We start from the raw sequence: 25,197 nt of genomic DNA, 5'->3' as shown, positions 1-25,197 counted from the left end.
AAAAAACAGACTTTTAAATGCTTAAGATGAAAGTCTTTCTTTGAGAAATGTTCAACCCATGAGGCTCAATCTGACAGAAAATATTCATCATCATAATTTAAATTTTAATATATGGCCTATTTAAAGGCTTCATACTTCAAAAGCTTTTCACATTTATTATGTCACTCCATCTTAATTAAGAACTAAAATATTAGGCTAGGTTACACCTTTGGATTGTTACAGAAATTAGGCTTATACTCCCTATGAATAACTATATTTTCCTAATAACCATATAAACATGTTAATGTACAATTTAGACACAATAATTACATCTGACTTACCAGTTTTACAAAGGCAAGAAGTTTTGTGGTTTAAAATCTTTTATTTTTTCTGCAGTAATGTTATACAGAATTGAGTAAAAGATACTTTTAAATGAAAATCATGTAAATTTTTTAATTAAAAATTTTAAATACAAGTTGTAAAAGATAGTAATGAAAGTTCTATATAACTTGCATCCAGCTTAACCTACTGCTAGTATCTTAACCATTACACAATTATGAGAACTAAGAAATTGACATTGTTACTATGATATTAACTAAAGACTTTATTTGGTTTTACTAGCTTTTAATTTGGAGAAGGAAATGGCAACCCACTCCAGTGTTCTTGCCTGGAGAATCCCAGGGACGGGGGCACCTCGTGGGCTTCCGTCTATGGGGTCGCACAGAGTTGGACATGACTGAAGCGACTTAGCAGCAGCAGCAACTTTTAACTAACGTCATTTTTGTGTTCCAGGATCCAAACCTGATTCCCACACTGTATTTGTCATGATTAGATTGAGGTCACAAATTTTTGTTGAGAATACAAAGAATAACAGAGAAATTATGTGCGTTTCTCAGTGCATTATATCGGGAGGTGCATGAGGTCATATTTCTTATTAATTGTGATGTGTAACTCAATCATTTAGTTAAGGTGGTCTGCTGGATTTCTCTGTGGAAAGTTTCTATCTTCCCCTTGCAAGAGACACATTTATTTACTCACTTTAATTAATTAATTTTAATTGGAGGATAATTAAAATATTATGATTGTTTTTGCCATACATCAAAATGAACCAACCACAGGTATACATGCATCCCCCTATCCTGAACACCCCTCCCACCTTCCTCCCCAATGTATCCCTCTGAGTTGTCCCAGAGCACTGGCTTTGTGTGCCCTACTTCATGCATTGAACTTGCACTGGTCATCTACTCTACATGTGGTAATGTACACGTTTCAATGCTATTCTCTCAAATCATCTCACCCTCGCCTTCTCCCACTGAGTCTGAAAGTCTTTTCTTCACATCTGATGAATCACATTTAGACTATATATAAAGTTCTAGTCTCTACTCAAACTTTGATCCAGTAATTTAGCATCTATGTGAGTATCTTGCCTTCAACAATTATTACTTTGAAGCTCTAATGCTGAATTTCTATTGCCATCATCCTTCTACATTTGGTTATTGGAATTCTTCCATAAAAGTGTCCCTGCTTCCTCACATATCTATCTATCTATTCCATTACTTAATATCAGTACACACTCACAGATATTTATTTCACTATTTGGGTTAAAACTCAATATTGTACTTATTTTGTTGCTCAAATAGCTACAGTTCTGACTAGTAGGAGCTCTTCCAGGTTGGTTCCTGTGTTCTTCTGTCATGCCTTTATATCAGGGGTCTATAAACTATGGCCTACACATCAAATGTGTCCCTTTATCAATTTTTATAAATAAAGATTTATTGGAACTTAGCCGTGTGTGTGTGTGCGCGCACACGCGCGTGTGCCTGTTAGTCACTCAATAGTGTCTGACTCTTTGCAACTCCATGGGCTGTAGCCCACCAGGCTCCTTTGTCTATGGGATTCTCCAGGCAGTAATACTGGAATGGATTGCCATTTCCTTCTACAGAACTTGGCCATACCCATTATTTATTTATTATCTACTGAAGCTACCGACCTACAGTGGTGGAATTTAGTAATTGTAACAAAGATTACATGGTTGCAAATCTGATAGTATTTACTATCTGGCTTTTTATAGTAAAAGTTTGTCAATCCCTGCCCTAAAGTTTTTTTGAAATTATGAACTTTGGACAGTGTCCAAAATACATTTGTTTGTCACATTTGAGGTAGTTCATTCATAATATAAAACCCTGAATACATATTTTTCTAACTTAGCTATAACATTCTTTATGTTAAGAATTTACTTTTCATGAAAAGGAAGGCGTGTGTTGTCAGTGTTCTCTTGGAATGAGTTTGGTACATGTATAAGAGAATAAACTATCAAGGTTAAGAATGTGATGGGGAGAAAAAGGTAAAAAATTACTAGTACAGGGAGAAAAATAGATACTCTATCTTTCTCCATGAGTTCTAAAGTTTTCTCTACACATGCAAAGGGCTTTATGACCTTGTCCTCATAATAATAAAAAGTAATAGTTTCCAAAGGTGTCTGATTAATACTCATTGTTGTCTTGACTACATTGGACACTTATTTCATCATCATACTTCACAATCTTCAGATGTTTTATCAATAGATCTATCTGAACGAGACCCTCAAATCATGCATTTTGATTTTAAGCATATTTATCATGCAATGAGTCAATGCCTGAATTATATCAATCAGTGTATCAGTGGTCAAAATACATTTATTGGAAGGATTATGACATTCTTGTAATATATTGGTTTCATACTTGGAAAACCAATTTTTCTAAATTGGAAGTACAAAAGTTGGGTTTGTTCTTTTAAAGAAAAAGCATTTTATCTAAACTAGCAATCCCAGGGACAGGGGAGCCTGGTGGGCTTCCATCTATGGGGTCACACAGAGTCGGACATGACTGAAGTGAGTTAGCAGCAGCAGCAGCAGCAGCAGCAGTTACATCCAGGGCAACATCAGTGGTGAGAAGCTTATTATGATTAGAAGATTTTTTTTTAAAAAGGGGCAGCTACATTTCATAGAAAGCTTGCTTCATTTGGGTAGCAGGAGGTTCTGCCTCATATGTCCATTAAATAGACTATATTTCTTTCCTCTAAAATATCAACATCCTTAAGCTCAATCTAAGCAGAGGTTCTGAAACTAGGTTAATGGGCCATAAGGATATTGAGGCAAAACTTCTAAAAATCATATGCATAACTCTGTGTACATGCAGATGTATGTATATTTTTCTAAAGGTAAGATACCCTATTTATCAGATTCTTACACAGGCAGAGATTCAAAGGAGATTAAGAAAATTAACCTCGATTAATCTAAAACTGAAGATATTTACCTAATTTTTGTCCTCTATATAGGACTTTGACATCAGTGTATGAAATTTTTACCTTTATACTACTCTACTACCTCTTGAACCAACTGCCATTGTTGACGAGAAAAAAAGTGATGTTTAATTCCAACTACCACCTGAGCTACTAAGAGAAGCAAAGTAGGTAGATGGCAGACAAAGGGAAATACTAGGAAAAGTACAAGTCTTACTCATAGGTGGTATTCAAGTGCTGACATTAAGAACTGAGAGGAAAAAAACATATAGCAGAATATTAAAAAAATGTTTAATCTTATACCAAAATACTAGTTGTTATCTGTATTTATTATAAGAATACATAAATATTACTGGGCAATTTGATAAAACCTCTTGATACAATGAAGGGTCAGAGTGCTTGAGAAAAAATTAAGAGAAAGACTCATTGTGAAGTTGAGAACATGGCTGTTCTTCCATTAAACTCAGGTAATTATAAACTGTTAAAATAAAGATACTTTTGGACAATAATCAAATAACAAAAGCACTGTCACAAAACCATAAATCTCAAAATCAACCAATCGCTTGCAAAAACTGAAGTTTCCTGAAAGTGTAATATCTTTTAAAATGTAATTTCTCTGACTTTCAGCCTTTACCTATTTCTTAAAACCTATTTCCATCTCAGGTCTTAAAAACTAAATTTTCACTTATAGCACCAACTATTTTTTGTTTGTTTCTGACATAAGTAATTCATTGTTTGTAACCAGTAGGTAGATTCATTCACGTGATCAATACCTTTGAAGAAAAGCCCTTGAACCCAATTCCTCAGTCATTTTTGGCTACATTTACTTAAAGTTTATAATAACGCCATTCTCTGTTTAACCCAGGTATTTTTCAGGAGTGGAATCAACACCTTCTTTTATTATGATAAAAACGTAAGCTTATCATAATAAAAGGATATTAATTAATAATTAATGATCATTAACCAAAATGTACTTTGGAAATAATGGGGAACAAGAAGATACAGGGGGAATCTTCTGGAAATCATAAAGGAGGGCTGCCATTCATATTATAAGTTTATATTATCTATGCTTGCCAGTCTGTATAATTTAATTGACACTAAACCCCACCAAACCATGAGAGAACCTTTCTCTTTCTTTTGTCAGAAAATTAAAAATCCTAATATGGTTGTGCTACTGTAACTGTAAGAAATCTTTCATGTTACAAAAGAAAAAAAAGTGCAGATCACTGAGAATATATAATAAAAAGTGAGAAGTCAGTATATATCATTTCTTTCTATCTCCTTGGATAAAATTTCTTTGAAGCTAAGTATTTTAGGCAGATGTGTTTAATAAACTACTCAATAAAAAGTTCATTATGCTTGATCATTAAGAAAAGCCCCCAAAGCCTCAGAAAAACTAAATACCATGAAAGAAGATAATTAACAAAGGAAAAGTCAGAGTTTTAGTCATTAATTCAACTTAATACTACTATAGTATTTGAAATTTCAGATTTCTCATAGTACGTAAGCTTTCCTTTGGAAAATTTGGATGAGTAAACAGTTAACTATATCAAATAGAAGGCCAAATATTTATATATTCACAGAAATATTTATCCATGCACATCTGCACATTTTGGCTAAAAATCATGTGCAAAAGACAATATTTAACATTGAAGTTGAATGAGGAAATGGGATTTATTCAACAATTTTTTATTAAGTACAATTTATTATGTAAGTACCATACATCTGGAAAATTCAGCAGTGGTCGCAGGACTGGAAAAGGTCAGTTTTCATTCCAATCCCAAAGAAAGGCAATGCCAAAGAATGCTCAAACTACCACACCATTGCACTCATCGTACACACTAGCAATATAATGTTCAAAATTCTCCCAGCCAGGCTTCAGCAGTACGTGGACCATGAACTTCCAGATGTTCAAGCTGGATTTAGAAAAGGCAGAGGAGCCAAGGTTCAAGTTGCCAACATCCCCTGGATCATCGAAAAAGCAAGAGAGTTTCAGAAAAACACGTACTTTTGCTTTACTGACTACGCCAAAGCCTTTGACTGTATGGATCAGAACAAACTGGAAAATTCTTAAAGATATGGGAATACCAGACTACCTGACCTGCCTCCTGACAAATTGGTATGCAGGTCAAGAAGCAACAGTTAGAACTGGACATGGAACAACAGACTGGTTCCAAATTGGGAAAGGAGTACATCAAGGCTGTATATTGTCACTCGGCTTATTTAACTTATATGCAGAATACATCACGCAAAATGCTGGGTGGATGAAGCACAAGGTGGAATCAAGATTGCAGGGAGAAATATCAATAACTTCAGATATGCAGATGACACCACCCTTATGGCAGAAAATGAAGAACTAAAGAGCCTCTTAATGAAAGTGAAAAGGAGAGTGAAAAAAATGGCTTAAAGCTCAACATTCAGGAAACTAAGATCATGGCATCTGGTCCCATCACTTCAAGGCAAATAGAAACAATGGAAACAATGAGAGACTTTATTTTGGGGGGCTCCAAAATCACTGCAGATGGTGACTGTAGCCATGAAATTAAAAGACGCTTGCTCCTTGGAAGAAAAGCTATGACCAACCTAGACAGCATATTAAATAGCAGAGACATTACTTTACCAACAAAGGTCCATCTAGTGAAAGCTATGGCTTTTCCAGTAGTCATGTATGCATGTGAGAGTTGGACTATAAAGAAAGCTGAGTACCAAAGAATTGATGCTTTTGAAGTGTGGTGTTGGAGAAGACTTGTGAGCGTCCCTTGGACTATAAGGACATCCAACCAGTCAATCCTAAAGGAAATCAGTCCTGAATATTCACTGGAAGGACTGATGCTGAATCTGAAACTCCAATACTTTGGCCACCTGATGCGAAGAACTGACTCACTGGAAAAGACCCTGAAGCTGGGAAAGATTGAATGCGGGAGCAGAAGCGGATGACAGAGAATGAAATGGATGGCATCACCGACATGATGGACATGAGTTTGAGTAGGCTCTGGGAGTTGGTGATGGACAGGAAAGCCTGGCATGCTACAGTCCATGGGGTCTCAAAGAGTAGAACACGACTGAGAGACTGAACTGAACTGACCACACTATGTGCCAGGTCATCGACTGGAGTCGGTTCAAGTGGTAATTTATTTAAAGAATGTTTCAAATCTTCCGCATGGCTTATCATTTTCCATAAGTAAGTTAGATTTTCACTGCCTTAACTTTGTAGGAGGGAAACAAAACTCAGTCATACCTTTCCTGTATCTCTCCATTTAACCAAGAGGGGCAAGTTTTCTATTAGGATACAGTTTTTCTCCTTAACAATCCTGAAGAATTCTAATACCTGAATCCGCTAATGAGCCACTTCTAGTAACTGAAATTAAGTTTCAAGTGATGTTGCTGAGAAATATATATAAATTAGTAAATATAAAAAGTTTGAAAGTATGTCAACCTAAAGGTTGAGTGTTGCAGGAACAGTAAAATAGTATGATTCATAAATGGTTTACTTAATTTGCTAATAAAGTTTTTAAAGTGAAGTCACTCAGTCGTGTCCGACTCTTTGTGACCCCGTGTACTGTAGCCCACCAGGCTCCTCCATCCATGAGATTCTCCAGGCAAGAATACTGGAGTGGGTTGCCATTTCCTTCTCCAGGGGATCTTCCCGACCCAGGGATCGAACTCGGGTCTCCCGCATTGCAGGCAGACGCTTTAACCTCTGAGCCTAAAGTAAGGTTAAAAATTAATCAGTGCCTACTAATGAGTTATTCAAAAATTTAGTGATGAAAACTATGACTCTGTAAGAAAATTATTTTTATTCTATGTGTTACTATTTTTTCAATACTCATAAGACTGTATGTATGTGTGTCTTTGTGGGTCAGCAGAAGTAGTATGACTGACCATGTAAGTCACAATATTTAGTTATGAAGAATGTACTTTGCTGTGTTGAGGATACATCTAATGATCTCTCTTCATTTTGGTTTCTCTCTCCCAGACAGTATAAAGCGCACAGTTAGTGGACAAGTTTCGTATGTAGTTTTGGCTCTGTTACAAACCATCATTGTGATACTGATCAAATCCATTAATCTCTCCAAGGTTCCATTTTATTGCCTAAAAATGAAGAAGCTGGAAGAGCAGATCTTTGAAGTTCCTTCCTCCTTCAAGTGCTATGATCATAAATGAGATAGATTTTTCTCAATTATATCACACAGATTAAATTTTCAGTTTAAAAAATAAAAATATAAAAATACTCAAATCAATGAACATTTTAGTACCAAATAGGAAACTTTAAAGGATGGAATGACTTAAATATCTAACCAATAAATAATCATGACTTGAACTAAAAATCAATTAATTAACCTAACTTGTTTGAAGAATTTAAAGGAAAATCATCAATATGACCTTTCTTGAGCTCTGAAATATCCTACAAGCCTTTGAAGATGAAAAGAAAGCCAAGAGTTAGAGATAATATCTGTAAGACCTTTCAGCCAAATTAAATGTTCATGCAGACAGCATTTACACCCACTCCTTAAAGTCTCCCCTTGAGTTATTCCTCTTTCTTTCCGCTCTTCCATCCCTAAACTATCTGCTTTATTTTTACACTGCTCCAAACTGCCACTTTCTCTTTATTTAAACTCTAATAGCAACTAAACCGGATAAGGCAATGGCAACCCACTCTAGTACTCTTGCCTGGAAAATCCCATGGATGGAGGAGCCTGGTAGGCTGCAGTCCATGGAGTTGCGAAGAGTCGGACACGACTGAGCGACTTCACTTTCACTTCTCACTTGCATGCATTGGAGAAGGAAATGGCAACCCACTCCAGTGTTCTTGCCTGGAGAATCCCAGGGATGGGGGAGCCCGGTGGGCTGCCGTCTATGGGGTCGCAGAGTCGGACATGATTGAAGTGACTTAGCAGCAGCAGCAGCAGCAGCAGCAACTAAACCCTGTACTCCTAACTTTGAGGCTAATCCATTTTATTTGACATCTGTAGGTTTTCAAAGAGACTAAGTAAAGCAAAACTATGTCTTCTATACTCTTTCCTACCACAGGTTTTCACTTCATTGTTACCTAGTGCATTCTAGTGGTCACATAGCAGCATCAGAACATTGATGAATTCATGGTTAAATTAGAGAAACAGACAGAGAGAGGAACTAAAAAGTAGAACTGACTCTCTTTTCACTTGGCTGTTCATGAGGTCTTCTAACTTATTCTATATTCAACCTCTTTCTTTTCTCATACACTCACATCTTATTTTAGGCCTTATCTTTTGACACCTGGGCTTTTTAAAAGCTTTCTAATCATTTTGTCAGTATCTGTTCCTGCTAATCCCATTAAAATGAATGCATGTCACCCTCTAAGTAAAAATCTAGCCTTTTAAGATCCAAGTCAAATTTCCTATATTTTTTGTAGCCTTAACTAGACCACTCTCTAAAATGGCTCTTCTTCCTTGGAACTAATTTTATCTGTTTTCTTAGCATGTCTTATTCAGAAATTAGCTGAATATGATATGATAAAACTTGTATTTTCTCACATAATACATTAATCTTGAACATTTTTATGTATCTCTGTAACCAGATGGTAAGTCTAGAAAGTTCTTATAATATAGTACATATTTGTTGATTTAATGTATTAACTTGGACAGGAATAAAATGGATATTTGACTTTGTATAGAATAAATAACATCGTTTTGGCACACTGTGGTAGAAAAATGAATCCAAAGGTTTAACCTCAAAGGTAACTGTGATTTATATGGATTAATCTTTAGTGTTGGCAAGTAAAATTATGTTAGACTTTGTGGATTAACATCATGAGAAGAGGAAGTCTATTTTGGTTGAGAGAGAAAATTTTACTAACTGCAATTAGGAACAAATCAGGGATTAATGATGCATTATTTCTAGAGCTTTAACTGATAAGCACCAAGAAATGACTTTCTCAACTTTAAATGGTTTGCAAAATATTATTTCTATACTTTTCTCCATGCACAGAGTATAATGAAAACTAGGTCTGCTATTCAGAAAATTCAATATTTATTCTAACGTGAATTGTTGAGTTATGAGAATATTTCATACACTCCAAAAGAGCATAAAATCTACCTCTGCTAATTAGTTTCTCTATGAAAGCCTTCCAGACAATTATAGGCTAATGGTACTGGTCAATGCTTTAGATGCTTTTCATTAAAGATATAGTGTCACAACCAGATGAATTGCTTCATATAAAAGCACTTACCACAAAGCACTATAATGGAAGGTTAAGTGGTATACTTAATTACTAATTTCAACCCCATTACCTATATTTTGCAGTGCAGGCACTTAAAAAGGAACCAAATATAGTCAATTGGTTCCCACTTTTCTGATTACAGGATTTAGTGGTAAAAGCATTGGTCCAGCTGTTTTTCTAATGAATAATAATCAAAAACCTTTTAAAATAAAAATGCTCATACTACAAACCAATACAAAAGAGATATACTAAACATTTCTATTGAATTTATATATATGATCACTTTGTTCTAAAAACTTTAATCTAGGTGACACATACTTAGAAATCTGTATTCAGTCTTCATGGCACTGTTGCCAATGAAGCTCTGAGATAAAAGGTATTTAAAATTTTCATGGCTTATTTCCTATCTCAATATCATGATGAAATGCAGGCAGAGCAGATGATTAATAAAATGCTTGATGACAACCATGGTGACTCCCCTGAGTTTTTTACATGCTGTTCATTAACTTTTTATATGTATATATCAAAATTCCTCACAACTCCTCTAATTTCCTTGAGGGCAGATTCAGTGTTTTACCCTTGCTTATATCCTTCAGAATAACTGCAACTTTGCTCACCTTTGATTTATTAATTATATCTAAAACAATTTTTGCTGGGAAGGACTTTTAGAATCTTTGACTAAATATAAAAGGTGAAAAAGAAATTGAGTATTTCTAGAGATTTGCTCCTTAATTATCATGATTTTGCCAGCTTTTTTAAATATATTTTATATTGAGAAAATATTTAATTGGTACATATTATATGTGTAAAAATATAAGTTTAGAAAAAATACAAATACTTGTTAACTTTTCATTATAGTGCTTTGTGGTAAGTGCTTTTATATAAGTTTTATAAGTTAATTAATACTGCTCCAGTCTCAGCTACTAGTATTCAAATTGGACATTAGCAGGCCACAAAACGGATTCATTGGAAAAGACCCTGATGCTGGGAAAGATTGAAGGCAGGAGGAGAATAGGATGACAGAGGATGAGATGGTTGGATGGCATCACCAACTCAATGGACATGAGTTTTAGCAAGCCCTGGGAGCTGGTAATGGACAGGGAAGCCTGGTGTGCTCCAGTCCACGAGGTCGCAGAGAGTCGGACACAACTGAGCGACTGAACTGACTGATGCCACAAAAAGACAGAGGTCACCCCTTTTGGGACTATGCCTAGAATATAGTATCTGGTATGTACACAATTAAAGTGCTGATAATCAGATAAAATATTTTAAAATAATGAGGTATAGAAGTTTTAAAAAACAGTTTCATCCACCTCATTAGAACTGATTCAAATGTATTCTTTTTAATTGCTGAGGAATTGGCCTCCAATTAAATAAATTTAAAAAAAAGTTTTTAAAAACATAAAATATTTATCTAAATGCATTATTAGTACATCAGAAAACTAGGTTCTGTTTATGTATGCTTGGGAAATGCATACTGTATTTCTCTTTGAGAGATTCAATATGGTATTAATATAAAGTCCAAGTGTAGATATTTTTAACTTATTTTAACCCAGAAGTTCCCAAACTAATTTGAGGGTGGGGCTTCCTCTCTCCTCCCATAGGTCACCATTAACATTCTCTAGAGCAGGGTTCTTAAAGATACTGGTTTGGAAAGTATAACAAGAGTGAAAAGTTAATGAACTAAGATAATTTTAATGAGCTAACTGGTGAAACCAAGTTAAGTTTCAAGAGGCAACTGCAGCACTCTAATATAAGAGTAACAGGATTTGTCCTTTTACAAGTTCGGGTCCATTGTTCACGGAGGACCACATCCCAGGGGCAAAGTCTAGACCTTATCCTACTTTATGTCTTCAGTGGTATCCAGTGTAATGATTTCCTCTCAGTAAATAGGTATTGATTAATCTGGATTTTAGATTAAAATCCAGTTGACTCCTGTTATTTCACTCAGGCTGCAGTTATCATAAAACTTATATTTCTATTAGAATTCAGTAAATGTGATAAGGGTTAGCAGGGGCTATATAACACTGCATTCACATTGAAGTTACTTTGCTTCCAGATCTTCTGTTTCTTCATCTTATTATAGTTGGTAATGGAAGGTATGCATTCTTATAATTGTAGTCTAAGACTTGGATGATTCGAAGGACATCCATTCAGGAAATATCTATTGTATCTATAAACTGACAGTATTTTAAAAGGCACTGAGTATATTATTAATGGGCTTGCCTATGAATTCTGTATTTTCAGAAGAAGACAGTATTTTATTACACTAAATACAGTATATATTTGTAAAGCACCAGCTTTACAGAATAGGTTTGAAGTGCGGCTTAAATGTGTAGATGTTATAAATTATAAAAGGTCCCAGAGGGCATCACAGACATTTCATTTCATAACTTTGTGTAACTACTAAGGAAAAGTGGTTTTTATGTAAGTTAGTTACTTCCTTGAATTACTTCTTGCAGGAAACAAATACTGTAATAGAGAAATTTTTATACAAGGTTTGGTAATCATTTTACTGTGCAAAATGGAACTTTCTTTTTTTAATCTTTCTTTCTACCATGCTATACATCTGCTGCTGTATATAAAAGAGTTGTTTCCAAAAGGGGTACACAGAAAAATGAGACAATGTTTCTAGTAGTCTATTTTGCGCTAAAATATGGAAAGGATAATAATTAGAGCAAAATACCTTTGTACTTTTAATTTGAATTTTACTTTAAAATGGCATTCTAAAAATTGAGAGTATATCAATCACCAGTAACACTGGTTTAATTTCTAATCTACTGTGTTTCAGTAGTAGTACTGACAAAACTCATTAATGATGAAGAAAGATAATTTTTATTTTATCAATAATAGCTTAACATCCTTTTTAAAGACTTGAAATGACTAAGACTAGTGTCACAGAATCTGTGTAAAACCCCATGGTTATGTGACAGTGAAAATAAATGTCACTTACTTACATGTTCTTATAACTGCTGATTTATCGTACTATATAGAGTTCCTTTACTATTTCTCTGTCCCCACCTGCAGCTTTCATGAGTTTCAGCTATGTACCACCATCAAAGGAACTGTCTAATCCTATTTTCTTTCAGAGAAAAGTGGTATAATATTCCCTCTCTTAGTTTTAAATTTTAACTTTGTTACTTTTGACAAAGCCTTTCCTTTGTTCAAATGCAAGGATCCAGTAAAAAGATCTTTGACATGTTGTGCCTTTTATGTGTGCATTTTTATGGTTTCACTGATGTCCGGAATTTTGCAAACTATAACGTGTGCCTTCAAGTTCTCCTATATAATGCCATTTGTACACTGTATCAAGAACAGTTTAGGATAGCATTACATTCACACGACTCTAACGTCCAATAAATACTTGATGGTTTCTCAGAAAACCCACAATGGGGTGAAACGGATGCAAAACAATGCTTCGTTTTCATTTGCTTTTCATAAAATCTTCCCCCGATACACATTCACTGGCTTACCTGCAGGGTAGCGCTCAATCACTGGCCAGCTGTCCACCTGTAACGTGGCATTGCCACCACTTCTCGTGAAACGGACTACGTGGTATTTCCCATCGTTAATGATTGCATTGGACTCTTCGATGGCGATGTCATCTGTCCCAACATTAAATTTAACTCCAATTTTTCCTTGATGCTAGAAGAGAGCAGAGGAGTAAAAAGAGTTGAGTGAAGTTGTGCTGATTCATCAGTATTTAGTAATGATTACATTCAGGGTCGGAGAAGGCAATGGCAAGCCACTCCAGTACTATTGCCTAGAAAATCCCATGGATGGAGGAGCCTGGTAGGCTGCAGTCCATGGGGTCGCTAAGGGTCGGACATGACTGAGCGACTTCACTTTTCACTTTCACACATTGGAGAAGGAAATGGCAACCCACTCCAGTGTTCTTGCCTGGAGAATCCCAGGGACGGGGGAGCCTGGTGGGCTTCCGTCTATGGGGTCACACAGAGTCGGACACGACTGAAGTGACTTAGCAGCAGCAGCAGCACATTCAAGGTATTGCTTAAGAACAGTTGTTCTCCTCCGATTTTATTTCTTAAGACTTGTGCTATGTTCTTGACATCTGGGTAAATCTGAAGCATCTCTCTCATGGATAATTAATATTTCAAAAGACACGCTTTCAAGAGAATTGAGCCGCCTTCTTCCCAGGGGTTGCCACAGACAAGGTGCACAGCTGCCTGTGTGAAACAATGTACTTTCATGTTCTTTAACATAGTTCCTTTAATCCATGCCTTCCATTTCACAAGAAAAACAAGGCTTGGAATTCTCCCTTTTAATAACTGCTGAAATCAGAGCAATAAAGTCTATTTCTGAATATAAACTGGACAAAGGTTCACAATATAGAAAATCATTCTATAGAGTATGAACACACAGACAGGCATTTAGTGAGTGCAATCATTATTCACACACAGGAAATCCTCCTATGCTAAGAATCTGAAATTTACTCAAATTATTTTACAGATGATGAAATTATGATGCAGGAAGGTGCAATGACTTGTCCAAGGTCATATAATTAAAAAGAGGGATGCGAGAGTTAGAATTCTGGAGAAGGCAATGGCAAGCCACTCCAGTACTCTTGCCTAGAAAATCCCATGGACAGAGGAGCCTGGTGGGCTACAGTCCATGGGGTCGCTACTAGTCGGACAAGACTGAGCGAATTCACTTTCACTTTTCACTTTCACGCATTGGAGAAGGAAATGGCAATCCACTCCAGTGTTCTTGCCTGGAGAATCCCAGGGATGGCAGAGCCTGGTGGGCTGCCGTCTATGGGGTCGCACAGAGTCGGACACAACTGAAGCGACTTAGCAGCAGCAGCAGCAGCAGAGTTAGAATTCAGTTCCCTCGTTCTTAGTGTATATCTAAGCTAAGATGAAGTTAAGATATGGCTATCTAAAATTAACTCTCTGAATTATGCAAAGCAACATTACAAATTATTCTCAGCGCAAAGTTTGTGCTGTTAACTTTATACTTCCTTTATACAAAGCAGCAAAGAGAAACATGTGCTTATGCCCTCTGCCTTTGAGAAGCCTTCTCTAACAGCAAGGCTGTCAACTTTAGCATGAGTTCAGTTATTTTTAAAGCATGTGGATTTGCCCTTAATCAGTAGGAGAGAACACTTGCACCGCAGGCCCTTGTCAGAGTACGTAACCTCAAATTGTCGGCAGTTCACCTTTTGTCAAACCTCAGTTGAGAGGAGCAACATGGCGGGAAAGGGATGTAAAGGACACATAGTCCATCCATTCCTGCAGAAATTTAAAATCAGGACATCAGAAACCTAAAGATTTGGACTACATTCTCTTGACCTCTTGCTGGATTCTCATCACTGAACTAAGCAGCAACAGTATGACATCAGCTTACACTGAGAGTTATTGTATTAATTAAAAAACATTCTTGTATAACACTGCAATAATTGAAGGGAAGTATTTGAAGATGTTGTTTGGGACACTGATCATTGTCATTGTTCCCTTCTGTTTTTCTTATTCCTGGTTCTTAGGGTCCACAAAAGAGCTCTTTCCTATAACAGGTTAGTACAGCTTTTATTTTTGTGTGTTTTGATTTGTTTTGTGCTTGATGGACAATATGACAAAATCACATTTCCTTTCTGACTTTGGTTATTAGGAAACTCAGTCAAAATGAGGAGGGAAATTTAACAAGCAGCATAGACCTCTGTTCTTCTGTTTTAACCTGGGCTTATTTTTATATTCTACTGTATTTCTCAATTTTCTTACTTTTAAGTATATGCCATTGAAGGCATTTTGCTTTCTTATAGATTGATTCAGAAGATAAGCAAGAGGATTCCAGTGAACACTATTTATCCAAGGACCTACAAGACTTTTGTAGAAAATTTTAAAGCCTAGATATTTTGTGCAAACCTTCATTATTTTTTCATTTTAGTAGGATTCCTCTTTGCTCATTTTCAGTAAAATATTTAACATGGCATATTTATATTTTAACACCTGTGATACAATGCCACAGGAAAATTTTAAAGAATAGTTTATTAAGTTATCTTTATTTAAACAACAACCCTATAGTGTCCTAAAACTTTACCAATACTAACTCTGATATTTTTCCTATCAGCTCCAAGAGAGGGGTACAATTCTGTCTGCGTTTAACAGAGGAGGAAACAAGCACAGATAAAGTAATTTAGCTAAGGTCATGCAGCTAGAAAGAGAAAAGCTGTGACTCAAACCCAGGCAGCTGGGCTCCAGAGGTTGAGCTCCTAATCATTACACTAGGCTGAATTTTAGGAATATTGGGTTATCCTCTAGCTACAGGTAGCGTACCTGGTAAATCTGGTTGTTCTTTGTTACTTGTTTTATCTTACTAGCTAGAATAGGAGCACCGTGGAGGCTCTTATTATACTCTGCAGATTGTATATATCAATCAATGCATGTTTAAAATAATTTTAGACAGGATAGTAAGCGACTGATACATGGACATTTGTCGTTCAGTCGCCCAGTCGTGTCCAACTCTTTGTGATCCCATAGACTGCAGCACACCAGGCCTCTTTGTCCTCACCATCTCCCAAAATTTGCTCCAGTTCATGTCCATTGCATTGGTGATGCCATCCAGTCATCTCATCCTCTGACTCCCTCTTCTCCTTCTGCCCTCAGTCTTTAACATGGACATAACTGGATGTTAAAATGGACTCTTTTGCCTCAGTTTCAGCTGCAATCTTGACATGTCAGTAAGTAAAAAACAAAGAACAAACAAACAAGGCCAGATTTCTACTTCCATTTTACAAAATGAGGTACAAGACCGCCTAAACCAGACTTGCAAAGAAGAGCACTGAAAACTACTTTGGGGACCCTTGAGTAATTACCTATTTGCAGCCAATTAAAAAGGCAAGAAAGACCAAGAGGTGATTGATAATTAGAAGAGGATTTTTGGAGAAAAGTGGGGTGTGATGTGATTTGCATGTACCTCCAAGATAGAAGGTTACTTTTCCCTTATCTTAGGGGTAGAGGGGAAAGTGACTTTAATGGCACATCCCAGGAAGTTTGATACTTGTCTCCTAGAAGTTGGGAGCAGTTGTGGGGGTTATCAGCCACCCTGGCTGCCCTTGCCTGGGATTTGACTCTTGCCCAACAAATCTTCAAAGGGAGACACTATGACTGGCTGATGCTATGATGGCCGCGCAAGGAGTTACTACTGCCTCAGAGCTAACCTGTGCAGTACTTCATTAGAAGAAAGAACAGGTGAGCATTACACGTGGACCACGGGTTAGAGAGCCAGCACAGAACAGTGGTGTATTCTATCCAAGAGGGTTTCTGGAGAGAGAGGTGGTAAGTAGTGAAGACAACTCAACAGAAGAGCATGGAGTTGCAGTGATGGGCGCGCAGGGACTGGGGTGAAATCCTAAATGACTGTCTGAAGGAGGCACATTTACCCACTTTCAGGGAATTGCAAGTAAAGAAATTTCAACCGTGTGGTTAAGAGCACACACACACAAAAATCCCACCAAAATGTCCCCCCAAAGCGCTCCTCCGAGCTAAATTTAAGCCTGGGCTAAACCCAGCTGGATGGTTACTACTGTATTAGCCAAGTAAGATCATTTCTGCTCCTTATCTCCTCTGCCTTTGCCTGCTTCATACCTGGAGGAATCAGAAAGGAGGAGGAGTAAAGGCCTTGGAAGTAAGAGGAGACATGACCCTGTTCCCTCACCCAGTGCAAGTAGCAGCTCCAAGGCAGCCCAAGCAGGCATAAGAGACTGGCTTTAACTGAAACTGTATTTATTATTACAAATGAGCAAGCTGAAATTGGGCTTCCCAGGTGGCACAGCGGTAAAGAATTTGCTGCCAATGCAGGAGACTCAAGAGAAGATCCCCTGGAGTAGCAAATGACAACTCATACCAGTTTTGTTATCTGGAAAATTCCATGGACAGAGGAGCCTGGCAGATTACAGTGCATGGGGTTGCAAAGAGTCAGACACGACTGACAGACTGAGCATACACATAAATTGAAATTATATCCACATGAACAGAGGACTTTTTTTCATTATCCAAGAGTGACCAAGATAATAATGAGACTTTTCCTAGACTTTACTGGAGTAAAGAAGAAATATTCCATGAACAGTTTTAAATTCCTGTCACAACCTAGGAATCCACTCTTTCACCATAACAAGCATGTGAGGATATCTGTTACTCTAGAGTTGATCGCCTTAGTGTTTCTTCTATTATAGAAATCTATCTTATCCCAGAATAGACAGAAAGAAATTCTTAAAGTTTACTACTTGCTCTGACAGGAAGGCTGCAGAAGGCTATTTTCATCAGAGTTCTAATCATTAAGGAGATTTACGTTCTGTGAATAGATGCGCTACAATGCTAAAGATACAAAATGCACCAAAATCTGAAAAAGAGTCCTTTAGCTTATCTCTATATTTTTTGGCAATGTGAAGTGTAAAATGCTTATTTTCTTTTTTGAGTTTATATATATATAATTTACTGGGGCTTCTTACATGGCTCAGTGGTAAAGAATCTGCCTGCCAAGCAGGAGATGTGAATTCAACCTCTGGGTTGGGAAGATCTCCTGGAGAAGGAAATGGCAACCCACTCCAGTATCCTTGCCTGTAAAATCCCAGGGACAGAAGAGCCTGGCAGGCTATAGTCATGGGATCTCAAAGAGTCAGGCATGCCTTAGCTACTAAATCACCACCACCATATAATTTATTGGGGTCTAGTTGCTTTAAAATGTTGTACTAATCTCTGCAGTACAATGAAGTGAATTGGCTATATGTATACATGCTTTCGAACTGTGGTGCTGGAGAAGACTCTTGAGAGTCCCTTGGACTGCAGGGAGATCCAACCAGTCCATTCTAGAGGAGATCAATCCTGGGTGTTCATTGGAAGGACTGACGCTAAAGCTGAAACTCCAATACTTTGGCCACCTCATGCGACGAGTTGACTCACTGGAAAAGACTCTGATGCTGGGAGTGATTGGGGGCAGGAGGAGACGGGGACGACAGAGAATGAGATGGATGGATGGCATCACCAACTCGATGGACATGAGTTTGAGTGAACTCCGGGAGTTGGTGATGGACAGGGAGGCCTGGCATGCTGTGATTCATGGGGTCGTGAAGAGTCAGACACGACTGAGCGACTGAACTGAACTGAACTGATACATGCATTCCCTCTCTCTTGGATCTCCCTCCCACTCCCTACCCCATCCCACCCGTCTTGGTCCCCACAGAGCACTGAGCTGAGCTCCCTGTGCTCTGCAGCAGGTTCCCACCAGCTATCCATTTACCCATGGTAGTGTCCCATGGTAATCCCAATCTCCCAATTCATTCCACCTCCTCTCCACTGCTCCATCTCCACACGTCCACTCTCTATGTTTGCATCTTTATTTCTGCCCTGAAAATACGTTCATCTGTACCTTTTGCTAGGTCCCATGTATATGTGATAAAATGTATATCTTCTAGGGTAAAGAAATCCCCAGATTTCTCAGGGATTCATTTCTTGAAACAAAACAGACTATTAAGAAACAGTGAGAACTGGTGATACTTGGAGAGCTTCTGACTTTAAACGATGCTCATATTTTCCTGCATATGCTGATTTGGTCCTTCAGTTTCCAACATCTTTGACATCTCATGGATTCAAAGTCCAGAGTCAACTAGAACTGAATTATCACCTGAGTAGTTTCAAACAATAGACTGTACCCTAACGCAGACATCATTTACTCCACTCCAGGTTGCATCAAGTTGTTGAAAAACAATTTAAGCATAAATAATAGCCAATAGGCCAATTTTTCCCCTAAAAACAAATAAAAAGGCATATAAAACTAAAATATTAATATCAAGCATATTTAGAGAGCCAATATTTATTGTTCTATTCAGAAACTGTAAATATTCTCAAAACACACCCCTCCCCTATTAACAGGATAGAAAGTCATGTCAATTACATAAACAATAAAACCTGCTAAACTTTCTTGCCAATGGATAATTACTATTTAAAAGAATTAATTTCAAATTCTTATTCTCTGGGATTAAATGTGATTGTCTCTGGCAAATTCTCTTGAATATTGCATTAGCAAAAGCAGCAATAGTTTCATCGGACATGTACTTATCTTTCAACACTGTATATTTCTTAAAATAGATAACTGGCTCACACAATAATTTCAAAAGTCTATTATGAGACTATCTGTAATGAGGCATTTATAATTTAATGAAATCTTTCCATGGATTCATTAAATAAATAGTGACAAAGGTAATTATTGATTTTTTCACATAAGCTGATTTCACAATAAGGATTATATTATTAAACCAAGTTAAAAGGAAACATGAAAGATGACACCAGGAAGGAACTTGAAAGATTTAGCCAGTGACACTAAAGTTAATTCATCTCTTAGTTCCATCTGCAATCACATACTCATTTGAAAAATATTTGTTTTAACCAAGATATGGATTTAATGATTTACTCAATATCTTGGGCATACTTCAAGCAGGATGCTTGTATGTTCAAGATGCAGATATATTTCAATCTATATGCATATGAAATAGATACAACAATATATATATATATACTATGGCATACAGATACATCCACTGCTTTGTTCCCTATTCTGGGGTTGTTAGGAAGAAATTAGCTCAATTATGTCCAAGAAAACAGTAAAAAAAAAAGAAAAGAAAGAAAAAGTGTCTTTTTTGTTGTTGTTCATTTATTTATCATACTCTTATAGTATCACTAAACAAAATAAATGAGTGTGTAATCCAGCATGGTGTGTAGATTAGCAAGGAGACTTGCTTATGATCTAAAAGCTTCTGTTGTGCCACACAATAGAGCTCAAAACTCCAGGGCCCCACTGTGGAGAGGACTTGATGATGTCTTCAAATGCACTCAATACTCAGGTTCATTTCCTATTGTACAGAACAGCCCCCGTTGTCCAAGTCTACACTGTCAACTAAAATCAGAGTCAGGTTAAATGTTGTGTTTTGCTCCTCCAGAGACTAATCCTCATCAGTTCAGTTCAGTTCAGTCGCTCAGTCGTGTCCGACTCTTTGCGACCCCATGAATCACAGCACGCCAGGCCTCCCTGTCCATCACCAACTCCCGGAGTTCACTCAAACTCATGTCCATAGAGTCGGTGATGCCATCCAGCCACCTCATTCTCTGTCATCCCCTTCTCTTCCCGCCCCCAATCACTACCAGCATCCGAGTCTTTTCCAGTGAGTCAACTTGTCGCATGAGGTGGCCAAAGTATTGGAGTTTCAGCTTTAGCATCAGTCCTTCCAATGAACACCCAGGATTGATCTCCTTTAGAATGGACTGGTTGGGTCTCCTTGCAGTCCAAGGGACTCTCAAGAGTCTTCTCCAGCACCACAGTTCAAAAGCATCAATTCTTCGGCGATCAGCTTTCTTCACAGTCCAACTCTCACATCCATACATGACCATGGGAAAAACCATAGCCTTGACTAGACGGACCTTGGTTGGCAAAGTAATGTCTCTGCTTCTTAATACACTATCTAGGTTGGTCATAACTTTCCTTTCAAGGAGTAAGTGTCTTTTAATTTCATGGCTGCAATCAGCATCCACAGTGATTTTGGAGCCCCCAAAAATAAAGTCTGATACTGTTTCCACTGTTTTTCCATCTATTTCCCATGAAGTGATGGGACCAGATGCCATGATCTTTGTTTTCTGAATGTTGAGCTTCAAGCCAACCTTTTCACTCTCCTCTTTCACTTTCATCAAGAGGCTTTCGAGTTCCTCTTCACTTTCTGCCATAAGGGTGGTATCACCTCATATCTGAGGTTATTGATATTTCTCCCGGCAATCTTGATTCCAGCTTGTGCTTCTTCCAGCCCAGCATTCCTCATGATGTACTCTGCATAGAAGTTAAATAAGCAAGGGGACAATATACAGCCTTGATGTACTCCTTTTCCTATTTGGAACCAGTCTGTTGTTCCATGTCCAGTTCTGACTGTTGCTTCCTGACCTGCATACAGGTTTCTCAAGAGGCAGGTCAGGTGGTCTGGGATTCCCATCTCTTTCAGAATTTTCCACAGTTTATTGTGATCCACACAGTCAAAGGCTTTGGCATAGTCAATGAAGCAGAAATAGATGTAAGGCTGATGGTGACGCTGAGACCTAGAGTCACTGCTGCTGGGAGTAAGTGACACTGCAAAGTGTCAGAGTCAGAGAGGCATCTGTTCTCTCACCTCAAAATAGAGATACCATTTCAGATAATTGCTAATTTAACCCCTGAACATTTTCCAGTGAGTGACTCAGGGGTCCACATGGTAGAGATTGTGCTTACCTGTCTAGATGGACTATAATGTCAAGACGTGGTTTGGATCTAGTCATTTTAACCTGGCACTGAGCTGGCAATGCACTCTCTCCCCCCAATAGAAACCCCACACCATTTCAAAAACAGAAGGTCACTGCTCCCCTGTCTTCCACTTTCCCTATTGACTAACACTTTTTTCTTCATTCAGTTAATAAATACAAAACTGAATAATATGAATTCTGCATTTGATAAGTGTGCAGACAATACAAACAGCTCATGTGCGTTTCTTCCCTTCAGAAAGTTTTCAAACAAATTGGAGAGATAAAGGGGAGATAAGTAATGCATGAAAATACTCATAACCCTAAAACAGGGGAGGGATTGGCAGGAGGAGCAGAGCTGCTCTGTGAGGAAGGTTTGAAAGTGTCTCAGGAAACCTTCGACTGTATGGCAGGAGCAAGCCAGTTGGACAGCTGTCAGCCAGCCAGTGGATACCAAAGACATTCAGGGATGCAGAAGATATGTTCTCTCTGCCTCCGTCTCTCTTTCTGGGCCCTACACACTACAGGGCTCACTGAGTAACAGACATTCAGTAATAATAAAATGAGGCATTCTCATAATAGACTTTTGAAACATACCAGGAATCTACCTGAAACTCCTAGCTGACCTAAAGCTAAGAGTTATTTTCTCCATCTGCTCAGAGAGTTTAAATAATGTGCCTCAAATCATACAGATAATAAATACATTTATTATATTATATATAATTATATATAATATAATATGGAAACCTCATCAAATTGGAGGGATTTTTAAAAAACAAAGTATTTTCAATTGTGTCCATGTTCTAGAAGATCCTGAAATCAAAGAACCGAGTCAAGAGCAGGGTTATTGAGAAATACACCTTTCATTTTGGCTGATGACATTTCACAGCACCACATGATAAAGAACCAGAAGTGGCTGAAATCTAGAGTGATATCACTGTAGCGAGATATCATTTAAGGCTCATGCAATCTAAGAAAATCATATTTTCATTTGCTCATCAAATCTTCATGGAAGACAGTATACCTTTTCTAATGTGCCCCTGTTCTTTAGACTGCTATAGCTCCTTTGATTCCATGAAACTACATCCTGACAATGGTATCACCCTTCTGGAGGCTTATACTCATCTCCTGATCCTCATACTGTCTAATAAAACTTTGTAAGCTCATGACAGCCTCCCAACCCAGACATCTTGTTTTAGGTGTTAGTTTTTAATGTACCTGTTGTAACTCAACCATATGATAAAGAACTTGAAAGTAAAAAAAAACAAACAAAAATCCCAAACTGACTTATTCCTTATTGTTTCCATCACAGCACTGTGAGGACTACCTCTGTGTTTATAGTTTTCCAAGGCTCTTGCACCTACATGTTCTTTTTTAAATTGAGATCTAATTCACCTACCATAAAATCTGTCCTTTTAAAGTATACACTTCGGTGGTTTTCGAACATTCGTAAGATTGTGCAAGCGTCACCATTATTTAATTCCAAGATGTTTTCATCACACTGCAATTTTCTTTTGATGAGATAATGCATATAAAGTTCTTAGCACACTTAATGGCCACTCAGCACCTCTGAGCTCAATTATTATTATTACTTCTATCATTGCTATTCTTACATTTGGAAAACAATGTTTTACTTCACAGCAGTTTGATGGAAGTTAATTAAAACAATGCTTGAATTATATAGCCATTGCAGTGCAGTTAGAACATACAGTACCTTGATTGATTTTCATAACAATTTGTGAAGTACCATATCTACTTTGCAAATAAAAAAGCTAAAGAAAAACTGAGAACGAAAGCTTGGAAAAACTGAGAACTGACCAAAGTAAAAGCATCTATCTACCAGCTGGCTTAAGAGGGACTATTCTAAAATCTGATCATGCTCACCTATGGTATAAACTGTTCAGCCATTGGTTGTAATGAAGCAGAGACTGCTTGATTAGACACCCCTCTATGAACTCTCCAATGTCAATGATACTATCATTCTATGAAAAGCCTAAATGGATTGCTTAGTGGTTAGTATAGAGGGAGACAAAATAAAGAGAGAGAGGGAGAGAGAAGGAGAGGAGGAGGGAAGGAAGGAGAAAGGGAGAAAGGACTTGTTAGTTTTTTGAAATGAATCAAAGGCACCTAAATTTGAATTTGAGTCCTAGATTTTTTTCAAAGTTTATACAATAGCTGAGATCTGGGATTGTGTTATATTTTTAAATCAGAAATTCTTCAATTTATAAGGGGAAAGGGGATATCCCACTAGATTGATGTTTCAGAATAACTTAGGAGGTTTTTGTAAACCTTATATGTTTTTTTTTTTTTCCCTAGAAAGTATAACCCTTCTCTTCAGAGGGGATGGAGAGACTTGATTTTATGGGTGAGATCTCATGGCTTACCATGTTTGTAGGACTCGGTGGTGGCGGTGAGCTGCTGCATAGAGGTATAAGGTGACACCTGCTTAAGCCTTATCAAAAGTTCAGTAGGTTGATCAGATATGGCTTGTTTGTTTATGGTTTTTTACATTTGTTTTACTATAACCTTTAAACCCTTGGTTGGGTGCTCAGTTAGCTTTGGTCACATTTTATGGTCATTCAGGAAACCGTAGGCAAAAAACACTGGGTTTCAGCTGCTAATTAAAACCATTACCTTTGTTTCTCTGCTTTTCTTTGATTCCTTGTCTTTGGGCTGTTATACTGCTTGTTATTAATTCCTGCCCAGAAATTGGACAGGAATAGGACATTCAGTTCTCCCAGTTGCAACAGTTGTTGGAATTTCTACATAAAATAGTTTTTCTACAAAAGAAGTCTGGGATTATTTGTGGATTTAATTTACTTGTATCCCAGAACCATCATTTTTGTGGAGAGCTGACTATGCAATTATGGTCTGACTTTCAAACTTCCACAGGGAACACTATATTTCAGACAAGAGATAAAACATCTTTGGATGGTGACTTTAGTCCTCTTCACGGTAAATATTATCTTAGTAACCAGGTTGTAAGTAAAGTAAAATTAGTCTTTATATTAACAAAATCTTTAGGCACTTCCCTGCTGGCTCAGTAGCAAAGAATCTGCCTGCTAATGCAGGAGAAATAGGTTCATTCTCTGATCCAGGAAGATTCCACATGCCACAGACTAAATAGTTGTGCCACAACTATTAAATCTGTGCACCATTAAATCTGAGGAACCACCACCACTCAGCCTGTGTGCCCAGAGCCCACACTCTGCAATAAGACAAGTTACCACAATGAGAAGCCCATACACCACAACTCGAGAATAGCCCTCTGCTCACAACTAGGGAAAACCCTGCACAGCAATGAAGACAGAGCAGAGCTAATAAATAAATAAATAAAAATATTTTAAAAATCTTTAAAATTTGAATGACTCAGTTAGTGAAGGATTATAAAATATACATGAAATCAAAAGGTTAGTTTGGAAGGGATATAATTTTTTTAATTGTTTTTGTAAATTTTGACTTGAAACCAGA

General features: G+C 37.3%; 1 protein-coding gene across 4 annotated transcripts in view; it reads right to left on the bottom strand.

Annotated features, from left to right (window-relative positions):
- The window catches only part of LOC148776201 (neurexin-1-beta), a 795,940-nt gene that overhangs the window by 184,929 nt on the left and 585,814 nt on the right, over positions 1–25,197 (bottom strand). For all 4 annotated transcript variants that reach the window (XM_088841488.1, XM_088841485.1, XM_088841486.1 and 1 more), the window contains one exon: positions 12,931–13,102. In XM_088841488.1, coding sequence (XP_088697614.1) covers positions 12,931–13,102 — 172 coding nt within the window. The remainder of the gene's footprint in view (positions 1–12,930; positions 13,103–25,197) is intronic.

This window comes from Moschus berezovskii, chromosome 11 (assembly GCF_049115385.1).
Source record: "Moschus berezovskii isolate FMDL1 chromosome 11, NW_MosBer_1.0, whole genome shotgun sequence".
Taxonomy (NCBI): domain Eukaryota; kingdom Metazoa; phylum Chordata; class Mammalia; order Artiodactyla; family Moschidae; genus Moschus; species Moschus berezovskii.
The sequence above is the reverse complement of the archived record's forward strand: the minus strand, read 5'-3'. Positions and strand labels throughout refer to the sequence as shown.